Source organism: Dendrobates tinctorius, unplaced genomic scaffold (genome assembly GCF_039654945.1).
Source record: "Dendrobates tinctorius isolate UK_male_01 unplaced genomic scaffold, ASM3965494v1 ptg000046l, whole genome shotgun sequence".
Lineage (NCBI taxonomy): Eukaryota > Metazoa > Chordata > Amphibia > Anura > Dendrobatidae > Dendrobates > Dendrobates tinctorius.
Genome location: NW_027361714.1, coordinates 72,829,652 through 72,853,473, shown reverse-complemented (window position 1 = coordinate 72,853,473; position 23,822 = coordinate 72,829,652). Strand labels below are relative to the sequence as shown.

The window sequence follows — 23,822 nt, the reverse complement described above, 5'->3', positions numbered from 1 at the left end:
TTGGTGAAGTGGAACGCGCGGGGTTAAAATTTCGCCTCACAACATAGCCTATGACGCTCTCGAGGTCTAGACGTGTGACTGTGCAAAATTTTGTGGCTGTAGCTGCGACGGTGCAGATGCCAATCCCGGACATACACACATACATACATACATATATACACACACACATTGAGCTTTATATATTAGATAACTCTGGAATACTTCCATGGATCTCGGTGATTCTGACATTGTTTTCTCGTGACATATTCTACTTCCTGTTAGTGGTAAAATTTAATTGATACAACTTGCGTTTATTTGTGAAAAAAATTGAAATTTGGCGAAAAGTTTGAAAATTTTGCAATTTTCCAACTTTGAATTTTTATGCCCTTAAGGCTAGTTTCACACTTGCTTTTTTTTGCAGCGCGTTTTTCCCGCAAAAAAACGCATTGAAAAAACGCATACATAAGCATACAACTGCTGCGTTTTTTTCAAGCATTTTTATGAGCATGCATGAAAAAAACGCAGCGTTTTTATGCGTTTGTATGCGTTTTTACCGCGTTTTTACCGCGTTTGCGTTTTTTTCCAACATTTTTAGGTGGCCCCTCACACTACCCAAACCATGACTTTACTAACCCTAACCCTGACCCTAACCCTAACCCTAACCCTGACCCTAACCCTAACCCTAACCCTGACCCTAACCCTTAACCAAATCATACTTAACCCTAACCCAAACCCTAAACCCTAACTAACCCTAACCCTAACCCTAACCCTGACCCTGACCCTAACCCTGACCCTAACCCTGACCCTAACCCTAACCCTAACCCTAACCCTAACCCTGACCCTAACCCTAACCCTAACCCTGACCCTAACCCTTAACAAAACCATACTTAACCCTAACCCTGACCCTGACCCTAACCCTAACCCTAACCCTAACCCTAACCCTGACCCTAACCCTAACCCTAACCCTAACCCTGACCCTAACCCTTAACAAAACCATACTTAACCCTAATCCTGACCCTAACCCTGACCCTAATCCTTAACAAAACCATACTTAACCCTAACCCTGACCCTAACCCTAACCCTGACCCTAACCCTAACCCTGACCCTAACCCTAACCCTAACCCTAACCCTGACCCTAACCCTTAACAAAACCATACTTAACCCTAACCCTGACCCTGACCCTAACCCTAACCCTAACCCTAACCCTGACCCTAACCCTAACCCTAACCCTAACCCTGACCCTAACCCTTAACAAAACCATACTTAACCCTAATCCTGACCCTAACCCTGACCCTAATCCTTAACAAAACCATACTTAACCCTAACCCTGACCCTAACCCTAACCCTGACCCTAACCCTAACCCTAACCCTGACCCTAACCCTAACCCTAACCCTAACCCTGACCCTAACCCTTAACAAAACCATACTTAACCCTAATCCTGACCCTAACCCTGACCCTAATCCTTAACAAAACCATACTTAACCCTAACCCTGACCCTAACCCTAACCCTGACCCTAACCCTAACCCTAACCCTAACCCTAACCCTGACCCTAACCCTTAACAAAACCATACTTAACCCTAATCCTGACCCTAACCCTGACCCTAACCCTTAACCAAACCATACTAAACCCTAACCCTGACCCAAAACCCAACCCTAACCCTGACCCTGACCCTAACCCTAACCCTAAACCCCCTTAACTAACCCTAACTCTAACTCAAACCCCTAAATTCCATGGTTAAAAAAAAAAAACGCATATGCAAAAAAACGCTTACATGAGCATGCCAGTGCGCACATATGCGCATCCATAGGCTATAATGGCCCTTTTTAGCGCAAAACGTGCGCATATGTGCGCATGCGCTTTTTTGCAGGGCCAAAAAATGCAACATGATGCGTCTGGAAAATCCAATCGCACACCCCAAAAAAACGCAGCGCATGAAAATCGCATACATGCGCTTACAAGCGCGCAAGTATGCGCACCCATGTTAAAGATAGGGGAAAAAACGCATGCGCAGGTTAGCGTTTTTTTCCAGCGCTAAAAAACGCAAATGTGAAACCAGCCTAAGTCACAGAGATATGGCACACAAAAAAAATTAATAAGTAACATTTCCCACATGTTTACTTAACATTAGCACAATTTGGGAACCAAAATTTTTTTTTGTTAGGAGGGTTTGTTATAAGGGTTAAAAGTTGACCAGCGATTTCTCATTTTTACAACACCATTTTATTTTTAGGGACCACATCACATGTGAAGTCACTTTGAGGGGTCTATAGAAAATACCCAAAAGTGACACCATTATAAAAACTGCACCCCTCAAGGTGCTCAAAACCACATTCAAGAAGTTTATTAACCCTTCAGGTGCTTCACTGGAATTTTTTGAATGTTTAAAAAAAATGAACATTTAACTTTTTTCACAAAAAAATTACTTCAGGTCCAATATTTTTTATTTTACCAAGAGTAACAGGAGAAATTGGACTGCAAAAGTTATTGTGCAATTTGTCCTGAGTACGCTGATACCTGATATGTGGGAGGGAACCACTGTTTCAGCGCATGGCAGAGTTCAGAAGGGAAGGAGCGCCGTTTGACTTATTCACTGCAAAAATTGTCTGGAATTCAGATCGGACGCCATGTCACGTTTGGAGAGCCCCTGATGTGCCAAAACAGTGGAAACCCCCCACAAGTGACCCCATTTTGGAAAGTAAACCCACCATGGAACTTATCTAGATATGCGGTGAGAACTTTGAACTCCCAAGGGCTCCGCAGAAGTTTATAACGTACAGCCGTACAATTAAAAAATCATATTTTTTCCTCAAAAATGATCTTTTCACCCAAAATTTTTATTTTCCCAAGGGTAACAGGACCCCAAAAGTTATTGTGCAATTTGCCCTGAGAACGCTGATACCCCATATGTGGGGGTAAATTACTATTTGAGTGCATGACAGAGCTTGGAAGGGAAGCAGTGCCATTTGACATTTTTGGCTGGATTGAGACTGGACGCCATGTCGCATTTGGAAAGCCCTTGATGTGCCAAAACAGTATAAACCCCCCACAAATGACACCATTTTGGAAACTAGACCCCCCCAAGGAACTTATCTAGATGTATGGTGAGCACTTTGAACTCCCAAGGGCTTCACAGAAGTTTATAACGCCCGAGTGTGAAAATAAAAAATCATATTTTTTCCACAAACATGACCTTTTGGTCCCCAGTTTTTTTTATTTTCCTAAGGGTAACAGGAGAAATTGGACCCCAAAAGTTGTCCAATTTGTCCTGAGTATGCTGATTCCCCATATGTGGGAGAAAACTACTGTATGGGCACATGTCGGGGCTTGGAAGGGAAGTAGTGACGGTTTGAAATGCATACTTTGATGGAATGGTCTGCGGGTGTCATCATAGCCTCTGATGTGCCTAAACTGTTGAAAACCCCACAAGTGACCCCTTTTTGGAAACTAGACCCCAAGGAACTTATCTAGATGTGTGGTGAGAACTTTGAACCCCCAAGTTCTTCACAGAAGTTTATAACGTAGAGCCATAAAAATAAAAAAATCATATTTCTTTTCCACAAAAATGATAATTTTGCCCCCAATTTTATATCTTCCCAAGGGTAACAGGAGAAACTGGACCCCAAAAGTTGTTGTGCAATTTGTCCTGAGTAGGTTGATACCCCATATGTGGGGGTAAACCACCGTTTGACTTTTTCAACGTGGAATTGGCTGGAATTGAGATCAGAAGCCATGTTGTGTTTGGAGGGAACCTGATGTGCCTAAACAGTGGAAACCCCCCCAATTCGAACACCAACCCTAACCCCAAAACAACCCTAACCCTAATCTCAGCCCAAACCCTAGCCCTAACCCTAATGGGAAAATGGAAATAAATACATTTTTTTTATTTTATTATTTTTCCCTAACTAAGGGGGTGATAAAGGGGGTTTGATTTACTATTTATGGCGGGTTTTTATGTTTGGCAGCTGTCATACACTAAAATACGCTTTTTATTGTAAAAATAGTTTTTGCATCACCACATTATGAGAGCTAGAATTTTTCCATATTTTGACCCACAGAGTCATTTGAGGTCTTATTTTTTGCGGGACGAGTTGACGTTTTTATTGGTACCATTTTAGGGAACATGACATTTTGTGATCGCTTTTTATTCTGATTTTTGGGACGCAGAATGAACAAAAACCAGCATTTCTGTCATGAACACCGCACTGCAATTGCTCACTGAGCCAGTGCGCATGTCCTGAGTAAAGCGAACTGTGCTCAAAGATACCTGTGGAGCGGGCAGCAACCGAGTAGGTGTGTACTTCAGAACAGCAGGACCTGAAGCACGAGACTGCTGGGGGTGTGGCCTAAACTCCAGAGAGCTAGGAGCTACAAGAGAACTCCTAGCAGGATAACTGCGAGACAAAGTTACCAAGGGGCATAGACAGGGAGGATAGTCAGGACGTAGCCAATGAGTCATACACAGAGATAGCTGCAAGGTACAAGAGGGCCGAGCAGAGAGTAGTCAGATAACAGGCAATAAGTCATACACAGAGAGGATAGCACAGTACAGAATCAACAGGCAAACTCACAACGGGAAATAGAACCGGGTCAGAACCATATAAACAAGCTATAACAACAAACAGGCAAAGGTACACAGAGGTCACCACACTCGGCCAAAGGCAAAAGTATAACTGACAGGGATTAGAGCTTCCCAGGGGTTTAAGAAGCTCTCCCAGAACCATAGAGAGGCCACAATCATTAACCCCAGGTGCACAGGTCAAAACCTGCACTGAGCTCCAGACATTAACCCCTGACGTGCAGCTGAAAAACCTGCACTGGGATCATGACAATTTCATGAATTTCTTTTGGGGGATGCGTTTACACCGTTCAGCGTGTGGTAAAATTGATAAAGCGGTTTTATTATTTGGTTCAGTGCGATTACAGTGATACCTCATTTATGTCTTTTTTTTGGCGCTTTTATGCAATGAAAACAATTTTATATAAAAAATAATTATTTTTGCATCGCTTTATTCTTCGAGCTATAACGTTTTTACTTTTTCGCTGATGACGCTGTGTGGTGGCTCATTTTTTACGGGACAAAATGACATTTTCAGCGGTACCATGGTTATTTATATCCGTCTTTTTGATTGCGTGTTATTGCACTTTTTGTTCGGCTGTATGAAGATAAAGCATTGTTTTTTGCTTTGTTTTTTACTTTTATTTTGTAAGGGGTTCATTAAAGGGGTTAACTAGTGGGAGAGTTTTATAGGGCGGGGTTGCTACGGATGCGGCGATACTAAATATTTCTACTTTTATTTTTTTTATTTCCAAAAAAATGAATTTATTAGGGAATATATTTTTTTTAATTTAATTAGAAATTTTTTATAAATTATTTTTACCCTTTTTTTTTTTTTACTTTATTACATTGTCCCGGGGGGGCCCATCACTGTAGTGTGTCAGATCGCTGATCTGACAGTTTGGACAGCACTCTGTCAGATCAGCCACCTCCCTGCTGGCCCCCAAAGGCCCCCGCGGCCATATTGGATCCGGGGGCCTGCAGGGAAGGAGGCCCCCAGAGCAGCGCACCACTTCGCGCTGCTCTGGGGGTCTCAGGGAAGCACGGAGGGAGCCCCCTCCCTGCCGATGCTTCCCTAATCCCCCAATATACTGCGATCATGTTTGATCGCAGTGTGCCAGGGGTTAATGTGCCGGGGGCGGTCCGTGACTGCCCCTGACACATAGTGCCGGGTGTCAGCTCTGATAATCAGCTGACATCCGGCCGTGATCAGCGGCACCCCCCCCGGGAGTGCTGCCGATTGCTTAGACGTACTATCCCGTCCCCGGTCATAGGGGCCCGGGCACCGTAGATGGGATAGTACGTCTCATGTCAGAAAGGGGTTAAAGGGGATTTCCCGCAAACAAAAGTTCATTTTAATCCATAAATCTTTGAATAATAATATGTTCCACAGCTGGATGTGTTTAAAAATAACCTTCCTGTGCTGAGATAATCTTATAAATGTGCTCCTGGTATGTACTTTGTAATGGCTGTGTCTGACCGTGCAGGAACATGGTCTGATCATACCACAGATTCTGGGCAGGGGAGGAAAAAAAAAAATAGTATACAGACATTACAGCACTGGATCACAGCTGATTCTTTCTTTGGAGTAAAACATGGTTTAAAAATAGACAGAGAAATGTTTTACCTCACAGAAAGCTGCAGCTGTGATCCCGGTGCTGTCCTGTCTGTATCCTCTTTTGTGTACCCCCCTGCCTAGGAGATATGGTATGATCAGACCATGTCCCTGTACGGTCAGACACGGCCATTACACAGTACACAGCAGGGGCACATTTAGGGTATGTACACACAGTGCGGATTTGTCTGCAGATCCGCAGCAGATTTGCCTCTGCGGATCCGCTGCAGATCCGCAAGTCATGTACAGTACAATGCTATTCTATGGAAATTAAAAACCGCTGTGCACATGCTGCGGAAAAATCCGTGCGGAAATGCAGCGTTTTTTTTCCGCAGCATGTCAATTCTTTTTGCGGATCTGCAGCTTTTCTGCACCCATTGACTTGCATTGAGTCGGGCATATCCGCAACAAAACCGCAGGTCTAAAAAAGATCTGCAGTTTTGTTGCAGATGAAACACTGAAGATCGGGGGGGGAGAGTGTGGGCGGAGTGTGGGCGGTGACTGTGTGCGTTATGTGTGTGTGTGGGGTCTGCGGGGCTGCCTGGGGGGTCTGCGGGGCTCATCGGGCTGTCCGGGGGTCTTGCAGTGGGTTGCCGGGGCTGTGCGGGGCACATCGGGCTGTCTGGGGGGTCTTGAAGGGGGGTTACTGGGGCTGTGCGGGGCTCATTAGGCTGTCCGGGGGTCTTGTGGGGGGTTAACGGGGCTGTGCGGGTCGCATAGGGCTGTCCGGGAGTCTGGTGGGGGCTGTCTGGGGGGTCTGCGGGGCTGTGCAGGGGAGGTCTGCGTGGCTGTGTGTGTGTATGTGTATGCAGACATCGTCTGATGGGACTACAAGTCCCATCGGGCTATGCCTGTGACTCTGTCAGTGAGTGACACATTAGCCAATGATGAGACAGTAGTAGTCCCATCCGGCTAATATGTTGAATGTAAAAAAAACCCAAAACATACAGAACATATAACATACAACACATAACAGAGTACATACTCACCAATCACCTAACTTCCCGAAGCCCTCGATCTCCTGTAATAAAAATAAAATAATAAACCAACCTATACTCACCTTTCCGCCATAGTTCAATTAATAACGAGTGTCCCACGATGATCTTCCGTGGAGAGCTACCGCATCAGCTGATGTGACCGCTCTCCAGGAGCTCCAGCAATGAAATGACAGGCAGAGGTAATCCTCTGCTGTGCATCCCTCCGCTGAAAGAGGTCCCATAACACTAAGCCTAAACCTAATTTTCACTCAGCATTGCTGTAAAGTGAGACTCTGGACTCAGGTAACCTCAGTTATGGACTGCAGGAGCCATTGTCTCTTGTCAGTTCATCACTGGGAGGCCCTATAGAGCAGTGACATCACCTGATGTCACTGTTCTATAGGGGGGATCGTCATAGGACTGCATTGGACAGGGAGTATACAATTGGTTTATTATTTTACTTTTCATTATAGGAGACCGAGGACGTTGCTTGGATCTGGGCGTGAAATTAGGTGAAAACCGTGTTGTGTTTTATTTCATTAAAAGACTTTTTTCTTATGTGTGTGTATTTTTTTAACCCTTTCAAAAGATTAATAATGGATAGGCATCTTATTGATGCCTCTCCATTATTAACCGGGCTTAATATCACCTTACAATAGCAAGGTGACATTAACCCCTTATTATGTCATATTTTTTTTTAGGTCACCCTATTTTAACAGTCAGTAAAGGCTATGCAGACAGCTGCAGGCTGATATTCATAGCCTGGGAAGGGGCAATGGGTATTACCCCCTTCCCAGGCTACAAATATTGGCCCCCGGCCGTCGGCTTTCCCCCTCTGGCGCAGAAAATTGCACGGGAGCCCACGCCATTTTTTTAAATTTTTTTTTAAATGAAACATATTGTTCATTAATAAACATGGATATGGATATATCGATGGATATATCCATGGAAAAATCTATAGATAAATCTATTGATATACCTATGCTATGGATATATCTATGGATATGTCTATAGATACATATAGATAAATATATGGATCTATCTATCTATCTATCTATCCCATATCTATCTATCTATCTATCTATCTATCTATCTATCTATCTATCTATTATCTTCTGTCTATCTGTGTGTGTAATGGAGTGTGGGTTGGACAAATGTAAAAGAGGAGGTTGGATAGAAAGGACATCACAAATCTTTTTTTTTTGCTGTTAAATAACATATCTTTGTTTAGCTTACAAAAATGCTTACAAATCCGCAGGCAAAACTGCACTGAAAAATCGCATCAAATCCGCGGCAAAAACGCATCAAATCTGCGTTTTCTGCCAAGAGCTGCGGTTTTTGTGCGGAAAAATCCGCAGGCAAATCCGCTGTGTGAGCACATAGCCTTATAATATTATCTCAGCACAGGAACATTTTATATAAACACATCCAATTGTGGAAAATTATTATTGTTCCAAGATCTATTGATTAACATGAACTTTTGTTGCGAGAAAAACCCTTTTTAAATGGAAAAATCTCATTCAACTTCTGATCTGTGTTCTATGTTTTGCTGCAAACAAAATATGGCTATAAGAGGTTTCCAAACCTTTTCATACTTTTTTTTTTCTATGCACTTTAAACATACTTAAATATTACTGTAAATTAAAAATTCGAACTTTGAGAAACCGGTATTAATACATTTTGTAATGATAACCATGATACTATGTTGATCCCAAATGACAGATACTGTACATGAGAAACATGACTATGATGGAAATAACAGATTTGTACTCACCCCATCAGAATGATAAAGCAATAGACCGCTGGGTTGTAGTGTTCTGAAATTAAAACCTCCTTCAAAAGCATCAAATGGTGCCAGTTTTTGACTGGATGCAACAAAGCTTTTCCCATTAAAATAAGCACTACGGGATATCTAGGGTTAAAAGAAGATAACATGCCATTCATTGTTTGTGCAGAGATTTTGATATGCAGATATTTAACAATTTGCCTTTATTTTTTTGCGCTTTTTTTTTCACTAGTTAAAAATATATACTTCCAGGGCTAGGATGGGAGCGGTGCTGTGCAAAGAAAACCTGTAAAGAGCTGCTGTGCTTGTTGTTGTTGTTTTGTTCCTGGCTTTATCATATTGATGATTTCCTCGTAATAGGTGATCAGTATCAACCGAGAAGGAACAACACGACTCTGTTTCCTGTGTAGTAGTGGCTATTGCCGAGACCTGCAGCTCAGCTCCTCTGCTCTTCTACTACATTCACTTCTTATATTTGGGCTGTCACTGGAGGTGACAACAGCAATAGGCCCCCTACCGATCTGATATTGATGACTTATCCCAAGGATAGTTTAATTTCAATATCAAAAGGCTTGCCTAAAGGGACTCTGTCAGCAGAATTTCACCCCAAACTATATGTGAATGTCACTTTCTCAAAGACTAGAGCGGCAAGACCTTTACATGGACAGTTACTTCCTCTGTTACTTGGAAAATTAGGCATTTGAATTAATGTACAGATGAGGGTGAAGGACTATGGTAGATCTGAAGCTACTGTCACTCCAGCTCTTTTCCTCATCCAGAGCCGCATCTTCCTGCTTGACTGACAGCTTTTACGCTGATTGACTACAGTCAAAGGAACGAACCATCAGTCAAGTAGGAAGAGGCGGCACTGGACAGGGACTTAAACTACAGTGACTGAATTGATATGCAAATGAAGCTGAAGGACTATGGTAGATCTGAAACAATTGTCACTCCAGCTCTATTCTGCACCCAGCGAAGTCTCTTTTTGATTGACCAACAACCTCTATGCTGTGTGACTACAGACACAGTAGCCATCAGTTAAGCAGGAAAAGGCGGCACTAGGCGGGTAGTAGAGCTGGATTGACAGAGGCTTCAGATCTACCATAGTCTTTCAACCTCATTTGTATATCAACAAACATGATACACAACTATAAATTGTATATAATATAATTATTTATTAATTCAATTATAAAAAACATGATTTATACATAATTAATTCAAATCAGGGGAAGAACAAAAATCAGTAAGTGGAAAAAACATGCGGGATGGTACGGGGTACATATACTGTATGTTGATGACACCAAATAATGTAAACATTACCTTATATAGTATATAAAATCAATAAAATTAATAGATATAGAATATCATGATATAAGGTGCACAAATCTATATAAGTATATACTAATAGCCAGGACAGTTACTGCATAAAATAATCACCAAATAAATATCCTCAGATATTTAAGGGATTCAGAAAGAGAATTGGAGGGATCCAATGGCTGGATATCCTAAAAGACAAAAATGTCCAGGAGGGATGGGAAATCTTGAAAAATGAAATTCTCAAAGCACAGTTGTTAACAATTCCGAAAAGAGGGAAGAATAGGAAGCATTTAAGGAAACCAGGATGGATGAACACAGAACTTAAGCACATGCTAAAAAGGAAGAAAAAAATGTTTATAAAATGGAAAGAGGGAGGCATATCTAAAGAAGAATATAATGCTGTCTGCAGAACCTGCAGGGCACAAATCAGATTATCTAAAGCTGAAAATGAATTGAGGCTTGCAAGAGATGTCAAAAGCAATAATAAAGGATTTTGGGGATATGTCAAAAGTAAAAGAAAAGTCAAAGATGCTATAGGATTTTTACAGGATGAAAATGATGAAATGGTAAGACAGGATGTTGAGAAGGCTGAACTTTTAAATTCCTATTTTGCATCTGTTTTCTCTCAGAAAGGAAATGTAACATCAACTGTTATTCACTGTCCTATTAAGGGAATAGAAGAATCCAGGATATCTATAAACAGAAAGATAGTGAGGAAACACTTAGCTAACCTAAATGAATTCAAGTCTCCAGGTCCAGATGAATTACACCCCAGAGTACTGAAGGAGATAGCAGAAGAAATTTTTGAACCCCTCTCCATAATCTTTGAAAATTCTTGGAGAACAGGAGAAGTGCCAGAAGACTGGAGAAGAGCAAATGTTGTTCCTATCTTCAAAAAGGGGAAGAAGGTGGACCCAGGCAACTATAGGCCGGTGAGTCTGACTTCTATACCAGGAAAGATCTTTGAACAAATTATTAAACAACATGTATGTCAATACCTGGATAAGAATGAAGTGATTAAACAGAGTCAGCATGGGTTTGTAACTAATAAGTCATGTCAGACTAACTTAATTTCCTTCTATGACGGTATCACTGATTGGGTGGATCAAGGAAATGCTGTAGATATAGTATATCTTGACTTCAGCAAAGCATTTGACAAAGTCTCTCATACAATCCTTATTGAAAAAATGACTAAGTATGGAATGGACAAGGCAACTGTTAGGTGGATTCATAACTGGCTTAGTGATCGGACCCAAAGAGTGGTCGTAAATGGCTGCACATCCAGTTGGAAGAATGTCTCAAGTGTGGTACCACAGGGCTCTGTCCTGGGCCCTGTATTGTTCAACATCTTTATCAACGATTTAGATGAAGGAATTGAGGTTAAACTGATTAAATTTGCAGATGACACAAAGCTAGGAGGGATAGCTAATACTAGAGAAGAGAGAGAGGATTCAAAAAGATTTAAATAAACTGGAGAAGTGGGCAGCAACTAACAGAATGGTTTTTAACAGGGAGAAATGCAAAGTACTACATCTGGGCAATAAAAATGAAAAAAGCATATATAGAATGGGAGGAATAGGGCTAAGTGACAGCACATGTGAAAAAGACTTGGGTATACTAATAGATCACAGACTGAATATGAGTCAACAGTGTGATGCAGCAGCAAAAAAGGCAAATGCAATTCTAGGATGTATTAACAGAAGCATACAGTCTAGATCACGTGAAGTCATTATTTCCCTCTACTCCTCTTTGGTCAGACCTCACCTGGAATATTGTGTCCAGTTTTGGGCACCACATTTTAAAAAAGACATCAACAAACTGGAGCAAGTTCAGAAAAGAGCGACCAGAATGGTGACCGGTCTGCAAACCCTGTCTTATGAGGAAAGGTTGCAGGATTTGGGAATGTTTAGTTTGCAAAAGAGAAGACTGAGAGGAGACTTAATAGCTGTCTACAAATATCTAAAGGGGTGTCACATTGTAGAAGGATCAACTTTATTCTCATTTGCACAAGGAAAGACTAGAAGCAATGGGATGAAACTGAATGGGAGGAGACACAGATTAGATATTAGAAAAAACTTTTTGACAGTTAGAGTGATCAATGAGTGGAACAGGCTGCCATGAGAAGTGGTGAGTTCTCCTTCAATGGAAGTCTTCAAACAGAGGCTGGACAGACATCTGACTGGGATGATTTAGCGAATCCTGCTTTGAGCAGGGGGTTGGACCAGATGGCCCAGGAGGTCCCTTCCAACTCTACGATTCTATGATTCTATGATTCTATAAATAGAACAAACATATACTTGAATGTAAAAAAAATAAAACCTAATGGTAGTAATCCAAGTAACATGGGACAAAATAGTGCAATAGTTTGTTCAATGTAAAGTGCCAGTGTATAAGAAAGTACCAATAAGAGAGGACAATGGCAGTATACTGACCAGTATAAGGGTATGTGCACACGCAGCGGATTTGGCCCTGTGGATCCGCAGCAGTTCCGCAGGCAGTGTACAGTATAATGTTATACTATGGGTTTTCAAATCCGCATTGCACATGCTGCGGATTTTTCCATGCGGAAAAGCTGTGGTTTGAAATCCGCAGCATGTCAATTCTTTCTGCGGATTCCGCTGCGGTTTGACACCTATTCCATTGTCCAGGTGTCAAACCGCAGGGGAAAACCGCTGGCAAGTCCGCAGGAAAACCTCAGGTCACTTTACCTGCGGTTTTACCTGCGGATCCACACCGAAAAATCTGCAGCATATGCACGCAGCCTAAGACCCTGCAGCAGCCCGCACCTGCCCAACGCACGTTTCACCTGAGCTTTGACACTTTCTTATACACTGGTGTCATCAACATATATGTACCCCGTACCATCCCGCATGTTTTTCCACTTACTAATTTTTGTCCTTCCCCTGATTTGAATTAATTATGTATAAATCATGTTTTTTATAATTGAATTAATAAATAATTATTTTATATACAATTTATAGTTGTTTATCACATTTGTAGGTGTCATTATCCAGTGGATACACAACTTTTTCATGTTGGTTTCTTCTTTGTGTATATTACTCATTTGTCTATCAATTCAAACACTGATTTCTCAGTAATGGAGGAACTGACTAGTAATATAAATTTATTGCTGAACTTGTCTTAGATACTTGCATATATAAATAGTTTGCGGTTTGAAATCTTGCCAACAGATTCCTTTTAAATACTTTTTAGCTTGCTTAAAAAAATTAATGGTTCTCAACAGCACATCATTTTGTGTAAACAGGGCAGGCCCTGCGCGGCAAAGAACAATGACATCCTATCCATTACTGATTGTTCGGGCTGCATGGGAGATGCGGGCTGCCTGTGTAAACAGGCTATTAAACCTTTTGCCGATTTGCAAACATGCAGCTGATCGGTGGTCATTTAGCACCCCAGATTGCTTCGTGTTAATCCACCTTCTCTCATGCTTTACTTTCAGTATTCAAAATGACCGGTTTCTTTAGACAAACATGGAATCACTTTCATTGCCACTTAAGGTTCATTCAGATGAGCGTATTACACAACACATGAATGTAGTTTTTATAGACGGCACTTGGACCAATTTTATTCAATGACTGTTCAGATGACAGTTTTTTCACACAGACAGAAGGTTTGTTTGAAAGAAATCACAGCATGCATGAGTCTGTTCCATATGTCAGATGAGAATCGCCATTTCATGTCTGTAGTTGAGCAATAAAAAAGGGTCCCATACAAATCATCGATATCGCATCCAAATTTAACTGCTACATTGCCATTAACGTAGGAAATTGTATTTGATTATGTAAGATGTATAAAAACTAGGGATGAGCGAATAGCTTCGGATAACTCCTTATCTCAATAGCTATAGTGCTTACCGAATAGCTGCATCCGGAAACCGGATACCTGGAGCGCTCCCGATAATCAGCTGTTCAGTGCCACAGCTGCATGTGTCGCGGCAATGTGACAGTCACAACAAATGCAACAGGCTCTCCATGCATGGGTTGTGACTGTCACATGGCCCCCACACATGCAGCTGTGGCACCGAACAGGTGATTATCGGGAGCGCTCCAGGTATCCGGGTTCCCGATGCAGCTATTCGGTAAGCGCTATAGCTACTAAGATAAGGAGTTATCCAAAGCTACAGTATTCGCTCATCACTAATAAAAACTGGTACCATAAGAATGGCATATGAATTACAAAAGCAAAGATGTAAAAATAGCAGATGAAAAATCAATATATTATATTATGTTGTGCCAGGGAGAATGTTGGCTCTGCATATTCATACTTATACATTATCGCTTTATTATTAGAAGAAGAATACTATATTTAACGTATGATAAATAAGCACTAGCACTATTATGACCACACAAAAACAATATTTTGTTCCACCTAACTTATGATACAATGATACGGCATCTTGTAACTTACTAATGACTCCTCAGGACATCCGTAACTGATTCCAATAGTGTCTTGCTCTTCTAACAGATTGAAATCTTTCTTCTGGAATTGGAAACCTTTCATGCATCCTCGGAAGGCTAAGTCTGCAGCCAGGTGTGTCCTCATGCTGTGGAGTATGGAGAAATAAGTGTAAGCATACTGTATACTCAGTATAATATATAACCAGTGAGTCTGGGGCAAATATCCTTTTAGTAAGGTGCTATTAGTGTTACCAAATGTTGTCATCCACTGTGTCTTTAGATTCTGTTGTATATGTGCTGACTGCACCACTTATGTTACACTAATAAAGTGTAATATACTGCCTAGTTATGATGAGAATGACTACTATTGTGTCCATGTATTTGTTCCTGCTTTTGTGCATGCAGATATGTTGCCTATGTTATCTGGTGTATGATGTATTAGCGACAGCCACTAGATGTCACTTCTGTACCAGACCGTAAGGCTAGGACTACAAAAGGACTATAGACGTGACACAGGTCACACAGCCAAAGATTGTTCTGTGCAGCTGTTTTATCGCAGCATAATGCCGGTTGATGGGCTTGCATTGCGACTCCTATGTAACATAGTAACATAGTTAGTAAGGCCGAAAAAAGACATTAGTCCATCCAGTTCAGCCTATAAAATTCTGTCAGAATAAATCCCCAGATCTACGTCCTTCTCTAAAGAACCTAACAATAACTGTAAGATACAATATTGTTACGCTCCAGGAAGACATCCAGGCCTCTCTTGAACCCTTCGACTGAGTTCGCCATCACCACCTCCTCAGGCAGGGAATTCCAGATTCTCACTGCCCTAACAGTAAAAGAATCCTCTTCTACGTTGGTGGAAAAACCTTTTCTCCTCCAGACACAGAGAATGCCCCCTTGTGACCGTCACCTTCCTTGGTATAAACAGATCCTCGGAGAAATATTTGTATTGTCCCCTTATATACTTATACATGGTTATTAGATCGCCCCTCAGTCGTCTTTTTTCTAGACTAAATAATCCTAATTTTGCTAATCTCTCTGGGTATTGTAGTTCCCCCATCCCCTTTATTAATTTTGTTGCCCTCCTTTGTACCTGCTCTAGTTCCATTATATCCTTCCTGAGCACTGGTGCCCATGGTACTGCCAAAAGTTGGAGCTTGTAGCACTTTTTGCAATTTACATGTTGAACGAGTAAGGGAGTTCTACTGCAGCTTGGTAGTAAGAAATCAGGGCTGTGAGGAGCAAGAAAGTTTCCCTGTGAATAAAAAAACACCTACAGTATAACCCTGACAAGAAGCAGCAATGTACTGTCAATGGCGGCAGATCAGATAGCTGTTATGGGACCTGTGAGTTGGGAGGCCTGGTTTGTAGTGACTCTGCCCACTGTCTGATGTCTACTCATTTCTCCTAACATCTGCCGTATATGTACAGCAGACGTCAGAAATAGCTGTATGGAGTAAGATCATGCCCTCAGATGCTGTGGTGAACAGCAATCGTGGCATCTAAATGGTTAGACAGAGGATGACCTTCTGCCATCCCAATTTGGTCCTCATGACTTGATCATAGAAACCTGATTCTCATTGTCATGGCCTCTGGGAACCAATGGGGGAGTGCAATTTGGACCTTTACTTTGTGGCTCCATGATTTTGAATTACACCCGTGTCTCGAAGTTTGATGGATGTGTTGTGTTGAAGTTTTCAAAGCTGCTTTTGTAAGGTGAAAAGTAAAAAGCTGTGAACCCTGAATGAACAGTAGTTGGGTCAGAAAGACAGTGTAGAGCCAAGCAGGGCAAAAACTGTGGAAGAGCTAAACAAGGTCAAATCTGCTTTGAAGTGCCCACTTGACAGCAGATGTCAGGGATTGGCTTGATAGGCTTGTAAATGAGATGCCACCAGAGACTATTGTTTATTTGGCTGAGTAGTGACTTTTTTATCTTTGCATGGGAGACTTAGGGTCCCATTTCACATAGCGAAGCACCAGCGATCCTGACAACGATACGACCTGGTAGGGATCGCTGATGTGTCGCTACATGGTAGCTAGTAAGCTGCCAAACAGGCAGATCTCTTCAACGACGCACCAGCGATCCCGACAACGATGCGACCTTGTAAGGTTCTCTGGTGCGTTGTCACACAGCAGCTATTCTGAACGGATTCCAGCCTGCGTCCCTGAGTTCTGCGTCGCCAACGAGGTCACTCGTCGGTGTCAAACACAGCGATGCATGCTGGCCAGCGGGACGCCAACAATGAAAAAATAGCCCAGGACATTCGAGCACGATCAGCGATATCCAGCGCGGGGGGGGGGGGGGGGCGATCGCCGCTATGTGTCACATGTATCGAGATCGCTGGCGATCTCGCTATGTGAGACAGGGCTTTTACTTGCGATTTGTGGGTGATTGAACATCCCACACAGCAAGTAAAGATCATTGCTATGCACCACTATGGTGTCTTGCTTCTCATATAAACTGTATGATTAAATTTGAATACTCTAACCACCAAATTCTTTGGCGTCCTAGTAGTCCAACCATCACTCAATTCAGCCTATAAAACAACAATAAGTATTGAATCTGAGACTATAACCAGCAAGTGCCATACCCCTTTAAAGTTCTTGTTTTATTACAAGCCTTTATGTCCATTACTTCACGATTCCTAGATTGGGCATTCACCTCTACAACCTTGCTTTAGCACACTGTCCATTACAAGTCTTCATCTAGAACACAATACTGTACTTCAGATACATGCAGGAGATCCGTGCACATCTTTCCTAGGGGCAGACACCGACAGAAGAGGGCCTCTATTGCCGTCCAGTAGGCCATGAAAGTGCACAGTTCGGCCTGCTTTGGAAGTGGAGATGGGCCCACTTACTTCCTGGGCCCCCTTACGGCTGCACATGTTGTAGCAGTGGTATGTCTGCCCTGATCTTATCTACTACTGAAATAATATCAGTAATCCTAGATTTGCAATACATTGACATACATTGGGGCCAATGTGTTGCACATAAATGTTTCTGTAGCCTTGCATTTTATACAACGATATGTGTTTTTTTTCTTTATATGATTGATTTCCTTTCTGTAGAAGACTTTCTGTGATGTGTTGGGGTAGTTTTGATTTGTGATGATGGGAAGTGGTGCTCTACTATTCAGAATGAAATGAACGTACTTCTCCAGAATGTGTGAAGGAGCTCCTCCTATAAATATGTCAGTGAATGGAATTGAGGTCTTATCGTTGTCAACGCTCTTCACATGTTTTCTGTCAACCACCAAGATCATCTTCTTGGAATTGTGATAAATTACAGAAATCTGTAAAATGAAATAGATCATTTAAGTGACTATATTCACCATTTTACCATTAGGTAGATTAGAAAAAATGATTTTTGGTCCAACTTTTGTCTATAGCCTATGGGCCCAATTCAGCAAAGCTTTTTACACCAGTTTTCTGGGGAATAAAGCTTTGAACAGTCACATAAGTTATACATACCTCGAGGTTGTGCTAAAATTCTGTGACTTCTGGCTTTCTAAGCCATTTTTCCTGGCTCCGACAAAGAGTTCCAGAGCTGATGTGAGATGGGGTGTGGTGACTGCTGCTCATCAAATTTAAGATGAGTGATGGCATTTGAATGCCACAAATTTTACTCCAACAGGAACTGAGGTAGGATTTGTAGCAAATCACAAACATGGGTGAGTGACACTTGTCTGATGTTCCAGACTCATGAAGAGTAGTGTTGAGCGAATTTGCATGGATAACGTGTTATCCGAGCATGCTCAGGTGTTATCCGAATATTTGGGGCATGCTCGGATAATATATTCGAGTCCTTGTGGGTGCATGCTTTGCGGCGGTAGACAGTTGCAACACATGCTGGGATTGCCTGTTTGTTAGGCAATCCCTGCATGTGCTGTGACTGTCTACTGCCGCAAAACAAGCAGCTGCAGGGACTCAAATATGTTATCCGAGCATGCAAGAAATACTCGGATAACACCTGATCATGCTCGGATAACACGTTATCCAAGCACGTTCGCTCGTCACTAAGGAAGAGGCATATACCTCTTAGTCTAGAACTGCAGCTGTTCCCCAAGCAAGTAAATGGGGCTGAAATGCAATATCACACACTGACCATGGACAAAGGTGGCTTTTTTCTTTATATCGTAGACAATTATTTTAAGAGCTGTAGAACTATAAAAAATCATAGTCTGAAACAATACCTCATGGTATCTTGCATCATTGATCTGTGCTTTTCTCATTGAGTCATCTAGAAGAACTGGACCAGTACTGAATCCAAAGTCGTACAACAACCGCAGGTAGCCATCTTGGATTTCTAGACTAAAGAACTTAGTCTAGGAAATAGTGAACAGACATTTAGCAGAAAGGCAAAGTCTAATGTGACATAATGAATAGAAGTGAACAAAACATTTACTTACTCCATTCACCATTAAGAAAATAAGAGCATTATCTACAGTTGTACGAACTTCAATGTCAAAGCGAGTGACTTGGGTAAATCGTCCTCTCTTTTCAATGTTGCGTATAACAGCATAACCAGAACCATCAAAAAAGTAACTGGCTGCACGACTTTGGGTGAAAGCCAACCTATTTCTGTGCATAAAAACAAGCAAATTGTTAAGGTAGTCTAAGTGATAATAACTGTACAAAATAAAAATTACATGATACAAGTTTTGATTTGCATGCCTACAGGTACGTTAAACCATGATAAGGATATGACATGACATAATGATCAGTGATGGACTGACTCCTGGGTCTGAGGTGGATCCTAAAACCAATTCTCATCTCATCCATATAAGTAAAATCTCTGAAGACACCATGGCCTTTAAGTGAATGCCCTACTATCATCATATTGATGATTAATCTGATCTGATCTGCAGTTATCAACTCCAGGAGCCAGATGTGAGCAGCTACATGGGTAGAACCAGGTCATTTGCACTGTTTAGTAGCTTCTGACGGGTACTGAAATTCAGCTCCTATTCAAAGAGCTGATCTTCAGTTCTGGAAAGTCGCCTCTAAACAGTGTGAAGGAGCGGTGCTATATTGTTCTGCACACTATTTGTGTCTAGATGCTGCAAGGTAAAAGATGATCATAAGGGGTATCAGATGTTGGATATGTCATCAATGTAATAGTAGTGGAAAATCCTTTTAATTAGCAGTATGGCATCATTATTCTAAAGAGTTGGTGTTACATCTCTATCCACACCTGCTCCAGTGACATCTGCCTCTGTAGCCATGCTCTGCCGTGTTCATCCTGCGAGAGGCACTTGTAATAGAAGAGATGTTATGGCTAATATGACTTGTGGCACAGGCTCTGTCTAGCCAGATAAACATACATGACTAGGACCTGTGGTGTCCATCAGTGAGACAGAATGGGTGTGTGGGCTGTCCAATAGATCAGAAAGTGTAATCTGCTCCCTTCTGCAGCCACACTCTATTTAAACTGCATGTTATTAATTGTTTCACTCCTGGTTCTCTGACTTTGATCCCGATCCAACTTGTGACTCTAACTTTGTTTTGCTTGGATTTCCTCCTGACTCTGACCCCAGCTAGGTTGACAGCTTTTACTGACCACCTGGTATCTTACCCCAACTATAATTTTTAACTGTGGTTTTGTCTCCTGATCTGTCTCTTTCTCTGTCTCTCTTATTATTAGCTAGGCCACCTTGACCATCCTTTCCTCAGGCTCACTTCTCCAGCCAGTAGCTTCTCCATGGATAAAAGCCAGTTGACCCCACATTAATTCCAGATGCCTGGGTATGCATTAAAGGGTGAAGGCTGGAGTTCCTCTGCGATCTGCTAGATGGAGTGGCTTGAACAAAGTGTGTCTTTTGTAGCCTTTTTGGGCTGGCGGTTTCTGACAGATTTTACATTTGGTCAGGCCCTTACCAAATTCTGTCACTTGTTATGTTGGGATAACCCCTTTGAAATGCTTATTAAGGCTGGAGTCACACTATGCTAATGCATAACGCGATGTAATGCAATCCGTTAACGCTGCCATTCACTTCCATTAGGAGCGCATCGCTAGCGCATGCCATAAATCGGCATGCGCTAGTGATGTGCCGTCATTCTGTGACCGACCCTCGGACGCGGGCTGCAGCATCCGGGGGGTCCATCACTTCTAGCGCAGATGAAGCATCTGCATTAGTGGACTCACATAACGCGATCGCATTATGTGAGTAGCGTTAATGCAGTCCGTCAACGCTATGCGTTGAACGGACTGCATTAACGCTATGTGAACCTGGCCTAAGACTAGTACAAAATAAAATAAATAAGGAAGAAACAAATATTCATGTAGTTGTACATTTCAGTTGAAATAAAAATCATATAGACATTCAGTGATGAATAACCTAAAAATTATCCTAGTCCAAGCAATGACGTCTTACCTCCTACAGGGTGGTGTTGTGACTGTATTTATGTTATATTTGTTCCAGAAATTGTACAAACTGATAACTTCATCATTGACAGATGCGAGCTCCAGACAACCCACAAAGCTCGGTAGGTTCAAACTGTCGGGAAGCTGAAAAAAAAATCAGTAAGCATGTGTAAATACAGCTGACAGCTTGGGGCCCCTGTGCAAGAAATGTGTCTGTGCCCCCTCCTTTTATGGAGACAAAGCTATGTATATATAAATATATATGCATATATATCCACACACACATACATGTATATTACAGTCTCCTTTATTATGTATATTGCTGTCCCTTATACAGTGCCCTCTCTTGCTATGTACAGCACCGTCCCTTACATATTGGATTGTATAGAGCCCTGTTTTTTATTACATACCATCTTCTCTTATTAGATATATAATGCAATGATGTCTGATGGAGCATGGGAAAGCTTTTTTAATGGAGGAGATGATGGACTGGTAGTCTGGTCACCTACTCCTCCATTAGCAGTCATTTTTTTATCTAGCAAGAGAGCAGACTATGTAATAAAAGAGGGCACTGTGAATAACAAAAATAGCAAGAATACCCTATGTAAGAGACAGCACTGTACATAACAGCAGAGGAAGCTATATAATAAGAGATGGTACCATATATAACTAAAGAAGGTGGTATGTAATAAGGGATGGTGTTATACATGATAAAAGAGGAAACTATGTAACTAAGGATGGTGTTATACATAATATATATATACTAAGGGACTGTGTTAGACATAATATGTGAGTACACTATATGCTAAGGGACTGTGCTATACATAAGTGAATACACTATATACTAAGGGACTGTGCTATGTATACTACATGCTAAGGAACTGTGATAAACATAATAAGCGATAATAACATCTTCCTCCACCTCCCCCTGTTCCTAAATCCACCTCCATCATTTCCTCCTCCCCCAGCCACCATTATTGCCCTTTCCACCACCCCATCATTGTTTTCTCTGCCACCAACCCCATCATTGCCCTTTCCGTAACCCCATCATTGCCTTCTCCAAATCACCCCCATCATTGCCCTCTCCTCCACCTACACACACACACACACACACAGACACACACAGCACCATTCACCTCTCTGCACGTTCCCCTGCCGCGCTACGCATGCACGCACGAACACTCACGCCACCACTCATCTCTACACACATATGTATGTACACACACACAGCAGACGGCACCTCTCACCTCTCCACACACTCTCAGGAAGCCACAGCATCACCGTCACCGGCAACTTCCTCTCACTGGCACAGCGGCCACGGCACTGAATGATGATGTCATCCAGCCACGCCGCTGACTGCTGTGTGAGACAGGAAGCGCGGGTAGGAAGCAGGACGGATTGATGCAGCTCCGCTGCCATTTTCTCTTGTATGCAGCGGAGCTGCAGGGATCTCTCCCTGCCTGCCGCACATGAGGGCAATCTGATCAGGGACCCCCGGAGCCTTGGGTCAGATAAACAGGCCAAATTGCTCTCATTATTAGCCACCCTTCCGGGGCCTCCCGGAGCCTCGGTGCAGCCGCACCGACTGCACATGCGATATGTCCACCCCTGGCACAGCCATTGCGGTCCAACTCCGGCGGACCCCCTCACCCTTCGGGGCCCTATATTAGACGCGTGGCCTGCTGCAATTGGCGGTACGCCACTGTAAACAGTACATATACAGTGTCATGTAAAATTTTGGGCACACCTGGTCAATATTACTGTTGCTGTGAATGGTTAAGCAAGGTGAAGATGAAATTATCTCTAAAAGGCCTACAGTTAAAGATGAAACATTTTCTTTGTATTTTAGGCAACAACAAAAAATATATTGTCGTTTTTTACATTTTAAAGATTACAAAAAGGAACATGGGCTGATGCAAAAGATTAGGCATCCCTGGAGATTTGTGTGCTCATGGATGAGTCATTAGAAGAAAACCTTTCCTACGTTGTCACTATAAAATTCAGTGTCAGTAGTATGCAAAAAAAAATATCTAAACCGATAAGGTCAAAATAGAACTCTTTTGCCACAATGATCAAAGGAATACGTGGGAAAAAAAGGTCACAGAATTTCAAGAAAAGAACATCTTGACAGCCATTAAGCATGGTGGGGGTGGATCAAGCATGCTTTCGGGTTGTGATGCAGCCAATGATACAGGGAATATTTCATGGGTAGAAGGAAGAATGGATTCAATGAAATTTCAACAAATTCTTGATGCAAACAAAACACCATCTGTTAAAAAACTGAAGTTGAAAACAGGATGGCACGTGTTAAAATCCACAATAGGCTACCAAAAGGCGCAAACTGGAGGTTTTACAATGGCCCTCACAGTCCCCTGATTTGAACATCATTGAAAATCTGTGGCTAGACCTCAAAATAACTGCATGCAAGACGACCCATGAATTTCACAGAACTGGAAAAATTTTCCAAGGAAAAATGAAACAAGAATTGAAAGCCTCTTGGCTGGCTACAAAAAGCATTTTCCACAGGTGTCCAAACTTCTACATGCCACTGTATACATAGTGGACAATCTGCTAAAACTACAAGGAGACTAACAATTACCCCACTGTGTTCACTCTCGTAGAATATCCGGAAGTTAGAGTTAACGCAATGGCAAAAAGTGCTCATAAGTCAGACCCAATTAGGTTAAATTTATAAAGCTATCTAATTCTATTAGTAATGAGCGAAAGTGCTCGGATAACGCATGCTCGATTGCTATCCGAGTATCTCTGGCATGCTCGAATAATATGTTCGAGTCCTCAT

At 42.0% G+C, this 23,822-nt stretch overlaps 1 protein-coding gene across 1 annotated transcript in view; it reads right to left on the bottom strand.

Moving 5' to 3' along the window:
* LAMA4 (laminin subunit alpha 4) overlaps positions 1-23,822 on the bottom strand; it is a 227,737-nt gene that overhangs the window by 26,795 nt on the left and 177,120 nt on the right. Inside the window, exons 24-29 of the mRNA XM_073575987.1 lie at positions 21,033-21,166; positions 19,068-19,239; positions 18,852-18,983; positions 17,812-17,951; positions 14,661-14,796; positions 8,904-9,041 (exon numbers count right to left, since the gene is read on the bottom strand). Of these exons, the coding sequence (XP_073432088.1) occupies positions 8,904-9,041; positions 14,661-14,796; positions 17,812-17,951; positions 18,852-18,983; positions 19,068-19,239; positions 21,033-21,166 (852 nt within the window). The remainder of the gene's footprint in view (positions 1-8,903; positions 9,042-14,660; positions 14,797-17,811; positions 17,952-18,851; positions 18,984-19,067; positions 19,240-21,032; positions 21,167-23,822) is intronic.